Source organism: Micromys minutus, assembly GCF_963924665.1.
Source record: "Micromys minutus genome assembly, chromosome: 28".
NCBI lineage: Eukaryota > Metazoa > Chordata > Mammalia > Rodentia > Muridae > Micromys > Micromys minutus.
This window is the reverse complement of record NC_137963.1, coordinates 36,079,314-36,091,620: the sequence shown is the minus strand read 5'-3', so window position 1 is coordinate 36,091,620 and position 12,307 is coordinate 36,079,314. Positions and strand designations below refer to the sequence as shown.

At 52.2% G+C, this 12,307-nt stretch overlaps 1 protein-coding gene across 2 annotated transcripts in view; it reads right to left on the bottom strand.

Annotated features, from left to right (window-relative positions):
• Positions 1-300: 300 nt before the first annotated feature.
• Positions 301-12,307, bottom strand: part of ANKS6 (ankyrin repeat and sterile alpha motif domain containing 6) — a gene marked incomplete at its 5' end in the record, with an annotated part of 39,122 nt that continues 27,115 nt past the window's right edge. For both annotated transcript variants that reach the window (XM_080940125.1, XM_080940126.1), the window contains 5 exons: positions 301-1,412; positions 2,165-2,261; positions 7,168-7,284; positions 8,990-9,057; positions 10,366-10,549. In XM_080940125.1, coding sequence (XP_080796251.1) covers positions 1,363-1,412; positions 2,165-2,261; positions 7,168-7,284; positions 8,990-9,057; positions 10,366-10,549 — 516 coding nt within the window. In that variant the 3' untranslated portion in view covers positions 301-1,362. The remainder of the gene's footprint in view (positions 1,413-2,164; positions 2,262-7,167; positions 7,285-8,989; positions 9,058-10,365; positions 10,550-12,307) is intronic.

Sequence of the window (12,307 nt, the reverse complement as noted above, 5' to 3'; positions counted from 1 at the left end):
AAACTCCAAAGAGGAAATGACAAAGTGTAAGTTGTTTGTTTGGTTGCTGGCTGGGTTACTCATGGCTGACAGGCAGCCAGACATCAGGAAGACGGTTCTGATGTGAGACCTGCATTCAAACCAGTGTCCCTCCTTAGCTGGGTGTGACCTTCGTAAGGCTGGTTACTATAGGTGTGTCAGTCACCAAACTGACTGGAATAAAAGGTTCCAGCTGCCTCAAAGGCTCACTGTGGAGATGGGGTGAACAAGTACACAGAAACACCCCGCAGCATGGGGGCTACTCAACAGAACCTGGGGCAGCATGCTATGCCCTAAAGAGCACAAAGACAGGGGGCACAGTCCCCGTTTTTAATAGATGTGGTCTGGCAAGCAAAAAGCTTTCTAAGAATCGAGTCCCCGCGTAGAAATAATGCTGCGATTGATGTGAGAGAAATGAAAACCAGCAGCAGGGCTGAAGAAGATGGCACCGTGGCCTCTGACCATCCGGAGAGCCACTACAGTGTGAGCTGGGACACGGTCACATTCTAGTCCTGCCACTAAGGTGTCCTGATGAAGATACCTGCTGGTCTTAGAGGGCAGGCTCTCCCAGGAAACAGGACTGCTCTGAGTTGAGTGAGCGCCACTCGGAGGCAGGGTTCTGGCCAGGGGCATGTATGATTTGGGCCACAGGAAGGAAGCCCAGTGGGACCGGAGAAGCTGGAAGCATGTGAACCAGGCAGGCCTGGTGCTCTCTTCCCACCTCCTGTGTCCTCACGTCACTGTCCCTTAGTACACAGCTGTACTCAACCATGGCTCTGTCCAGGTCTGTAGCGTCTCAGGAACAGTGGGAAGGCTGGCCAGTCCTCTGGAGTCCTCATGAGAGTGAGCGGGAAACTCCCGAGGGTCACGGCCCCCTCCTTGGCAGTCTGCAGAATAGGGCACCAACTTCATTAGGGACAGCATCGAGCTTCCTCACACGTTGAACAGGACCCGCTGGTGACTGCTTAAAACAAACAACAGCAGCCACAGGGGCCGCATCATCACACTTTCTGCAGGGGTCCATCCGTGTAGCGTCGTGTCTGGGAAGGTCCCAGGCCTTGAGGGCAACAAGTACCTGCATGTACTACATGTTAGGGTTTATATCGGCAGCCGTACAGCTTCCAGCATGGCTGCATGTTCTCAGGCCTCTGCAAGGCAGAAGCAGAAAGGAAGGCTGCCCAGTGTATCAGCTCTGATGATTGGGCTGGCCAGCCTTCTTCCTGTCCACTTGCTGTTAGTCCCAGTAAAGAAATAACCTAGGAGCACACACAATGGAAGGGCAGGGATTCACTGCTCAACCCTCAACGCCTCAGGGCTCTAAGGCCAGCGGAGCCAAAGGTGCAGCTACCTCTTGCTAGACACTGCTTCTTCCGGCCTTAACCATCCGGCCATGGCTTGTGTTGTTGTAGATGGACAGAGGGAAGAGAAAGGGAAAGAGGAAGAGACAGATTAAAAAGATGTAACCACCTCCAAGATCCTACCCGTCTACACACCTCCGGGGCACAAGCAGCTTTCTGGCCTCAAGCTGACTTTGGCTCCTTGGGACAGCTGTTCTTGGGAAATCCCAAGAGGCAAAGCAAGGCTCAGGAGACGAAGCAGAAAGGCGTGCATCACTTAGAAAACACTGGCTAAGCTGGAGCCAGGCCCGCCCCACATACAGTCTTTCTAGTGCTTCCACTCCATAGAGCGAGGTCAGGCACTGAGTGACACCTTGTCCCCATGGACTTAACCCAGTCCGGATAGCATTGGCTGCCACTTCCCCCATCCCCTCCCCCACCCCAGCTGTGCTATGCTCACACCTGCTCATACCAAAGGACTAGCTTCTGTCCTCTGGGACCACCCGGGTGGAACCTAAGGCCTCAATAATAACCGAGTCCTCAGTTCACCACACATACGTCCTGACATGGCACCCACTGGCTTGTCAAGGGCCATGGAAACCTCTGTGTTCTCAGAGCCAAGTGGTGAGGCTCAGTCTACACAAGAGTCCACAGCACAAGTATCACCAGGGCTGTCCCGGTGGAGGGGACAGTGAATGGTCCAATATGTAATGTGGCAGTTTGGGGCATCAGGTTGGGCCTGGTATTATGTGAGGAGTACTGAGGCTCAGCCTGCTCACACTGAGGTCACAGCACAGAAGCTCACATACAGGGACTGTTGCCAGGGGTTCTGGTGTTGCTGGCGCTGCTCTCAAAGGAAGAGTGAAAGTTGTGAATGGTTTCCTGTAGAATCTGCCTCTCACGCCCCTGTGGACAGAACAGAAACAGACACAAAGTCCTGTTAGATCTAAGGCCATTCATTCAACTGACTGTGGCTGAGGCTCCCTGGACTCTTAAAAACCATGAGTATTCCGAGGGAAACAACTGCCTAATTGCCAGAGTCGAGTTCAGGACTGAGTCAGAAGTTCCTGGTACCCACAAAGTCAGCTTCTGGTGAAAGGAGACCTCAGGGTGCAAGAGTCTTGTCCGTGAGTGAGGTAAGACTGGGGGCCCACCTGACTGGTGGGAAGCGCCTCACCTGCCCAATTTCAGGAATGCAACGAGATCCCTACAAAGCCCCAAGCCTCTCCCACCCATTCTGATGTGAGAAAAGGTAGATGTGGCTGTTTCTTCAGCCCCTAGAAGAGCCCCATGGAATGCCAGCAATAAGACACACACAGGTTAAACATGGATTAAAAGAACAACAGTCTGGGTTCAAATCCCACCTGTCCCTTTCACCTCTCCACCTTTCTGGGCCTCAGTTTCCTCATCTGTAGATTGGACCCATCATGGGCAACAGGCAGGTCCTGACTAGGGGACAGCAGTCAGGCTGAATGTTCTAAATTATGAATAGATGTGGTTAAAACTTAAAGCAAGTTAGAAGTGTATCAGCAGCTGGGCCTGTTGGTGCACCCCTTTCTTCCCAGCACTCAGGAGGCTGAGGCAGGCAGATTTCTGTGAGGTCAAGGGGAATCTGATCTACATAGCAAGTTCTAGGACAGCCAGGGCTAATCAGTAAGGCTGTCTAAAAGGGGACGGGTACTATCTCTGGAAGATTGTTCTTTGTGAAAGAAAGTGCCCATGCACAAAGGCCAGAGTTCAGGGTTCTTCCCTTTCATTTTATAAACGCGTAACAGCTAGAGGAGTCTCCCTCTGGACCTTCTGACACATGCGTGCAATTTGAAGAAAAGCAAACCACCAGTGCTCAATGCTGATGAGGCTTCCAGGGAATGGGGCCTTACACTCACTGCTAGCAGGACATCCACGGTACCTTCTGGAATGAAACTCAGGATGACACACATGTGGCCTGGCTCTTTGGGTGGTAGATTTCTATCCTGAGGACATTGGGCAGCCTTCATATGGAGCTGTCTGCTGCATCTACGAGTGGGTAGCCATATACCAGCAAACAGGGATTTCAGGAAACAAATTTAGCACACCTATGTAAATTTACATCAGTAAGAACTCTGCAGGGCATAGAAACACATACCTGTCATCCTAGCAGTTAGCAGAAGGGCCTTGAATACAGCAAGGCTCCAAGAAAAACCCCAAGAGCATTCTTAAGGCCATGAGTAACCACATAGATTTCATGATGAACAACAAAAATCAGATATAAAAGTATAGACCCAAACTTATCTCAGCCATAGTATTTTTGGGTTTTTTTTTGGGGGGGGGGGGAGGCTTGTTTTTTGTTCTTTAAGAGCCACTAGGTACAAGACACTGCAGAGAAATTTGCCCCAAAGAGAACAGTGTCAGCCTCCAAGAGAGGGGAACACGATTCCTTACAAAAGTCCTTAATCATTTCTATACTGTACAAACTTAGTTTTTAAAAAAAATCTCAGAGAAAGGGGAGATAAAGAAGCAAAGGCTAAGAACCCGGGAAGGAAGGGTGCGACTGGCTTTGCGGACTCATGGGCCTAGCGGCAGATGCGTGCGCACACTCGCTGTGGAGAGCTGGCAGACAGAGGCTCTATAGCACTTCACTAGATGGTGTTCTTAGGCCGATAACACACGGGACATGCATTCCTTGCTCAAGGCTGGCTTGCGCTTGTTAAGCAGGTAAGGATGACCTTCATTTCCCGATTTTGCTTTTCCTGGACAAGGCTCTCCTGTGTCTCGGGTTGCCCTTGGACTTGCTGTCTCAGTGAAGATGGTCTTCACCTCGACGGCCCCTCACTTCCCAACCTGGGTGTTGTGTGTACAGGCACACACCACCACAGGTACTGTCTTATGCTGTGCTGGGAATCAAACGCAGGACATCACGAATGCCAGGTGAGCATTCTATCAACGGAAGCACATCCTTAGGCCTCACTTGAAAACAAAAATATCTAGGTTCCAATGCTGGAGCACTTCTTATAAGACTTCCATCAGGACACAAACAGAAAGAAATCCCCCTTCCTCTCTGCAAGGCCCACTCATGGTCCCATTCCAGTGTCGTTTTAAAAGGTGCTTCTCCAGGGGCTGAAGAGATGGCTCAGCATTTAAAGTATGCTTTCCCAGAGGACACTGGTTGGACTCCCAGCACTTTAAACCCAGAACTCCAGTCTCGGGAATCTGGTGCCATCTTCTGGCCTCCTTGGGTACTGCATGCATGTGGAATGCGAGCATACATGCAGGGCAAACACACCCATATGCATAAGAAGTAATTTAAAATAATCAAGTGCCTTCTAGACCTACTCAGCTGATGTTCTGCCTCTCCCACCATGCTGTGGACCCAGGTGACAAGAAGCAAAGACCTCCCTCTGGCACCTCAGAGATGCAGCCGTCGGCGTGGGTCCTCTTTACTGATCGAAGCGTCGAAAAGTTCATGCTCAGCCTCACTGAGGAGCTGGAGTCTCCAAACAGGGCCCAGCAGGCCAGGATCTGAGAGCTGCATCCAGCCAATCTGTCATAACACTGCATTTCTCCCCATCACGACTTCCTCTAACACGCTTTGGCTCCGCCCCTTTCCAGTCGCCTGTGCCTGGACAACAGGGCCTTCTCTTGGGAGTGACTCGGGTAGGTCACCTGGCCTGGCAGGTGCAGGCTTCAGCATATCAGGTACTCGGGGGCTTCTCCCCACAAATGCTCCAAGGAGGACTAGCTGACCCACCTGCTTGTGAAGGAGCCATGCTCAGAACAGAGCGCAGGCCTGTGCTAACCAGGGGGCAGAGGGCCGTCAGCCTGGTAGAGAACAGCAGATGCTCTGCAGTCCTGGGAAATGCCCTTGGGGTGTTTGTGGCGATCTGTCACCTGCTCTGTTGAGGAAAGTCATGTCTACTGAGGACACACACCCTTCTATTTGTCTCCCTGGGCCAAGGAGCCCACAGCTTCACAGGGTAGAGGTCACAGTGGCATTATCCCTGCCACCCCCCATGTCAATCCTGTGGGGCCAGCCCCTGCCTCTCCTCACCATCTGCATTAAGAACGTTCTCTGGTTCTCTTCCTGAACTGGTCTAAGCTAGCTTCCCTGCCATCCTTCCTTTAGCCACATGTCTACCCTCAAGGCTAGTAGTAAGGCAGAAACCCCAGTCCACAGCCCCTAACACTCCGTGACCCTTTGCACGATCCTACCCTTGCACCCGCTGACTTCCCCATGATGCTTTCCATGGCCTGTTCTGTCCCTGCTTCCACCCCCACTTCTTCAGGAGGGCCCCACGCCCTGCCTAGAGACCCCACTCTACATAGAGAACACAGCACCTCATGCTGAGTTCCAATCCAGCCTCTGCCTCTTCCTGGCTGTGTGACCTTGCACAAATTCCTCCACCTCTCTGTGCATGTGGCGTCTATGGCACAGCGCTGGTCACAGAGATGCTCAGCAATGAGCACTCACATGGTGCCCAGGACACTCTTGTCCCTGACTAAGTCAATGCTTCAGAGCGTCTGTGAGGATTCGGCGGACTAGCCAAGACCTGTTCTCTAGCTGACACCCTTCCTGTCCGTGGAGACTGGCCTCCGGTCTGCCTGTACCTCCTTAGTCTTCACATTTGAGAGCAGAGCAGGATCCTTATTGGGCTGGAAGTCAAGGATAACCATCTGCCTCTGAGCTGGGCTCCCCTGCCTACCCGCTGCCCAGGTAAGACACTTGCAGAGATGCTCACAGGGTAGACCAGGACGCCGGCAATGCAGTGCCTGCGTGGTGCTCACTCACTCACGGAAGGTCACCTAGCAGAAGTGGCAGCAGCCACTGGCCCAGCCACTATGCAACAGAGAAGAGGCGGGTGAGAGGCCAGAAGCCCTGGGTTCAGCTCCTGCCTTAGACGCCCAACGTGGAAACCACACAGGATCAAGTCTAAGAGCCTCTCCTCCCTTGCCAGGCAGCTGTGCAGACTCTGGCCTCATCAGGGCTGAGAGAGACGTGTCTGCAGAGTGACTTGTAGAGGACAAACGGCGGCATAACGCCTTTCTTGCTTGGGCACTGATCATCTGTTCACTGTTGCAGAACACAATCCCCGGGGCAGAGAAGAAACCAGAAGCCTGGCCATGCTCCTGCCTCACCTCACATAGTGCAACAGCCAAACCATGAAGAAAAAGGAAGAAGATACTGTGTTACTGCTCCACAAGCAGGGAGCTGGTAGGCACGGATGGGGAAATCGGTAGTTAGGCGAACATCCTGGCTGCTGAGCCAAGTGCTGGACAAGAAAGGGGCAGGAGGCACAGGGACCGAGCAGCCTGCCAGCAGCCAGTGTTCGTGTGGTGTGTGCCGTGGAGGGGACACTGCTGACATTCACTTTTAAAGGTGATGAAATCTAACACCAGGCATCGATGTTGACATAGGACAGACAGTGGTGTGTGACATTGGTCGGGACTCTGCTAGGCAAGGCAGCTCAGACAACAGCCCTGGCCCATATACTGTGGACAGGACGGGACAGGGAGGCCCAGGGAGGGAATGTCTTGTCTTGAGACTCCTCCCACACTCAGTGTGATCCCAGGGCTTCCCTCACACACTGTTGCCAGAGGCAATACCATTCCCAAGGGTTGGAACCACCTGAGGAAATGTGTGTGTAGATGGGAGGAGCTGCAGCCTTGTAGAGAGAGGCACCTGAAAGGCAAACAGGCTACATGGGAAGGGCAGTGGGCTCTCAGTCACCAGGAGTGTGCAAGCAGACCAACTCTGCCACTTGCCAGGAGACTTAAAGGGACCATCCTGGGATCCTGGTGGCAAACAAGGTGGGCATGGGGAAGCTGGACACAGTACCTTGCCTGCGTTCAGCTCGGAGATGGCTGCCAGAATCTGCTGCCGGGAGCCATCCGTCTTTATCCCCAGCTCTTGCAGGTCACCGTCGGTGAGCGTGAGGAAGGCTTCCATGTCCACCTGGGGAGAGAGGGCCGTGCAGAGGGGCTTTCTATGGGATCCCACCATGACTCCCTATTTCCAAGTCTGGCCTGACACTTCAAGACTAATGGTTCACAGCCTAGCCCTTTGCTTTCACCAGAGGTGTTGTAGGATGATTTAAAATGAATAGAGGGAAGTCTTGGGGACAGGGTTCTGCCACTAGGAAGGGAATCCCCATGTGATCGCATGTAGTGACACAGAGTGCATGGGAGCGCTCACCGCATGTCCCCCTACAGGACAAGAGGTGCACACTGTGGAAAGACAGCCTGAGAGATAAGTAGGGGCAGGAGAGGGAGAAGAGTCATGGAGAACCAAGGCAGAGACACCAGCAGAGACATGTGTAACTGTATCCGAGTCCTTGCAGGTGACATTCGGTCCTATTGGCCTGCCTACGAGTCCAAAAAAAAAAAAAAAATGGCCTTGCTCTAGGAGAGAGACTAATAGGCTTCCCATCCCAGGAAGTTGGGGGGAAGCTCCCATACCCAAAGAAGCCAGTCCCATCCACCCGGACCTGCACACATGGTGCGCGTGTGATCGCTGGGGTTTCAGAGCCACACCAGACTTTGGGGATGAGGGCCACACATCTCAGGAAATAGAAGTGAGGTACACGCTGGTTCATGTTCTGTGGACACCTCAAAGAAGAGCAGGCAGCAGCCAGGAATCAGGAAACGCTCTAGAAGTTTCAAAGGCCAAGGAGACAGACAGACAGACAGGACAGGACAGGAAGAAAGTCAAGGAGGAAGGCTGTGTGCACATCTGTCTACAGCTGCACCCCCAGCTTGAGGGGATGGTGACAGCAGCTTTTATGTCCCAAGCTGTCCCCAGAGAAGCTTAAACCAGTGATCACAGCCCAGGGCTGGTGGCCTGCAGGGCATTTTATTTGGTTAATACAGTGAATTTTTAAATTTGATTGATATATAACCCACTTGCTCTACAATTCACCAAATGCATCTGTGTTTAAAGTATGTAATTAAATCAGTACACTTTGTGTCAGGATATTCGTTCTGAGGGCAGGGTCTCCAGTATCCAGGGCCGACCTTGAACTTCCTTCAGCCTCAGCCTCCCAAGTGCTGGGTTGTGTGCACAGCCACACCTGTTTTGAGCAGTGCTGGGAATTGAACCTAGAACTTGGGACATGCCAGGCAACTGTCTGTCACCAGCACTACCCCCACCCCACCCCCACCCCCCAGTCTCAGCCCAGTTTTAAGACATTTTCATCCCCAACAAGGAAACCCAATACCCAACGGCAGCTGCTCTGAATTCAGCCCAAGCATCTTGGTTTTTCACACAGGCCCCAGTCTCCCTCTGTAGTCCAGGATGACCTGGGACCTATAGCAATCCTCCTGCCTCAGTGCTCTGAGTGCTGAGATGGCAGGAATGAGCCACCACGCCCAGCTGAAATGTGATTTGTGGGTAGTACGGCACAGTAACTCAGATGACAGCTGACACTGTTCCTAGACACTTCTAAGATTCAGATTCACAGGAGGCTTGTCTGCAGCCTGTGTAACAAAACTGTTCACGATACAAAGAAGAGCTCACAGCTCTACAGACTTCAGAACAAGGGAGATCTCAGGCCCTGCGCCACTGGGAGGGACTCAGACACTGGTGGACAGAGGGACATTACATGTGAAAGCCCTTACTTTGACGGTACGTCTTAGTTGAGACCCTGGAACAACATTCTTACCTCTTGCTCCTCAAAGATGGGCTGGTATTTCTCCAGTGATAGCTTCTTAAGGATTCCAGTCAGTTCATCTTCATGAGAAAGAGATGGGGATTTTTACAAAATGTATTTTGACTTTGGTAAAACTCAGAAAGAGTGGGTGGGTCCTACACTTCTCTAAGATGTGGTTATCTAGTAAGATTCACCTAAGAAACCGCAGGCCAGAAAGATACATCAGTGCGAGCGCGCGCACATGCGCGTGCGTGCACACACACACACACACACACACACACACACACACACACGCACACCACCCAGTGGCTAAGGGTGCTCAGCCATACTCCTTCCCTAGGCAGAAAGCCCAGATTAGTCTGCAGAGACCAGGGTGGACTGGGCTGGGGTTGCAGGCGGTCGGTTCTGGAAGTTACAGCTGCTGGGAATCAAAGCTGTGCGAGAGTGCACACGCAATGCCATGGTTAAGGCCAGAAGTCCTCGGCTGGTCTGAGAATGGCGCCAGAGCAGGCAGGCACTGCAGGTGAGGCTCAAGGTGTGGAGCCCACGGCCTCCACAGTGCCACGGTAGCAGAGCCAGAAGGACCCAGGTCAGGGTGTGGAGGTGGGCACCAGAACAGGCAGGACAGGAGAGGACGCAAAGCAGTGTCTGGGACTAGGAGAAATCCAAGGACATGCTCAACAGGGGCTCCCCAGACACGGAAGACACACAGGCTGACAGCCAAAGAGAAAGGAAGGAGAGAGCAGGGTGGGTGGAGGACAAGGCCTGAGATGCTGAACAGAGGTGGCCAAGGTATCCCTGAGACATCTGACAATAAATGAAGGAACAACCTGAGCAGAGGCAGCATGCAGGGAGTGTGAGCAGCAGGTGCAAAGGTCCTGGGGTGGCAGGTCGGTTCTAAGAAGATACTGGAGACTGGTTTTCTTCTTCCACTCTCTCAGCAGTGAGCACCAGTGTAGCTATTGCAAGCTTAGAATTCACGGGGAGGCAGGTCCCTGTGACCTGGACCCCTGGGGTTTTTGCTAGGACTCACTGAGATGAGCGTGGTTGATGATCGTTCTGTGGGTGGCAGTCAGCACAAAGAAGAAGGAAGCCGAAAGCTGCTGGCTAGGACTGAAGCCCTTCCAAGATCTGCAGAAAACCCTGGACCCACACACACCTGAAGCTTCATCCAGACAGCCACCCTACGAGCCAGTTAATCTCTCTCCTTAAGCTGGTTCGAATACGACCCCCGTCGCCAGAACTGTGAGGACGCTGTCCTGTGCACTGCATGGCGGCCTAACTCAAATATGCTTACGCCCAGGGAAGGGACGTGTGCCCTCCTCGGCTGGGACTACGCTCACCGTGGCAAAGGGACAGGCGTGGATTCGGGACCCTTGGGGACTCACCCTCATCGGTGATGGTGCCACTGCTGGAGCCCCCACTGCTCTTAGACTGTCGGTGGGATGAGGAGGAAGACACCGAGGACTCGGCAGTGTGGCCTTTGGGAGACGGGGAGGGCGTGAGCGTGGGAGAGGTGCTTTTAGAGGTAGCGGCAGTTCCAGAGGGTGGCCGTTTGCTGGGGTCCAGTTTCTGCACAGGACATAAAACAAAAATCGAAGCTGGTGTGGGGCGGAGACGAGGGTAGACGCCGTGTCATGTGACAGGGTGGTGCCTAGTCAGCAGCGGATCTAGCCAGGGTGTGTCGGACGCATAGCGGCAGGGACGGACGTCCAGGAAGCCCGGTTTGGACCCCATCCTGCTGCTGCCCCAGGGGTAGCTCACACTTAAACAACACTGGGCCTCCCATCTCTCCACAGAACTGAGCTTCCGGGATTTACCAGTGTTCCCGTTTCCAACCTACAGATTCTACACATTTTACTAAATTTAGACACATTACATTTTCATATAATCTTACGTACATGATATTTATAAAATGTCAAATTAAAAATTCTGATTATTGGGGCTGGAGAGACGGCACTTGTTGCTCTTGCCGAGGACCCACGTTCAGTTCCCAGCACCCACAAGGCAGTTCAGAACCATCACTAACACCAGTATCCCAATACCGTCTTCTGACTTCTGGGTACCTGTAAACACACGTGGTACAGATGCACACAAAATGCTGATGCACACACAATAAAGCCAATTTTTAAAAAAAATTCTAATTGTTTACTGTTGATATAAAGAAATGCAACTGGCCATATACTGACCTTGTATTATCTGAGCGACAGCCAAGCCCGCGGCCTCCTTTTCTGACCTTGCTAAAGTAGTTTATTAGCACTGAGCACCTGCAGATTTCCTATGGTTTTCCGTATGGTCAGGCGTGCTATCTAGGGGCAGAGCTGGGGTCCTTCCCTGTGTGCCGCCGACTGTGGTCTCCAGCACAGGCTGTAAGCACCTCTGTATTACGGCATCCTGCCTCCGCAGCAGGAGAGCACTGGGTCTGTACCAGCAACTGTGATCCCGCTGCTTTTTTTACACCTAATTCAGGAACTCCCCTCCATAGCTGCTTTGTGTTCTAGCTTCTGTGCACCACAAACATGCTAGGTCTCCTAGAAAGTCAGAAGAGGGCGTCAGATCCCCTGGGGCTGGAGTTACAGATGGATGAGACTCACCACGTGGGTGCTGAGAATCAAACCTGGGTCCTCTGGGAGGACAGCCAGTGTTTTTTAACCATGGAGCCATCTCTCCAGCCCTTGGATTCTGAATGTTATGTGTTTTTTCTTCATTTATTCTTTCATCTGTTATATGGTGTGCCATAGTCATTGATTTTTCTAATGCTGAATCTAACTTGCATAATGAACCCCAGTTGGAAGGGGTTTCCTTTTCACCCATCACTGGACCTGACTGTGTGGAAGATTCCAGAGTTTGAGGGCTATTGGTACTACATTCTTTCTTGCAGTATCATAAAAACCCACCTTGCTCCCAATTTTAAGAGATGGAGAAACCCTATAGCACAATACAGGGTCATTAAAATACAATAATCACCAAGCTATTGCTGCACATCTTTGATCTCAGCACTGGGGAGGCAGAGGCAGAAGGATCTCTGTGAGTCATGAGGCCAGTCTTGGCTGCACAGTGAACTCCTGTCTCAAAACAAACAAGCCATAACAGTCCCAACCGTGTGTAGAACTTTAAGTGGGGAAGAGACAGACCCGAAAAGAGAAATTACCTGACCATCTGCTATGGTTACAGATGTTACCATGGCTCTGAGTGACTGATGGGGTTGGGGAGTCAGGGTATGAAACACAGGGACCGTTCCAACAGCTGGCCACACCAGAGTGACATTCACAGAGTCCCCTTCCCAGAGGCAGCAAGAGGACACATGCTTTTCTTAAGTGGCTAACAGGT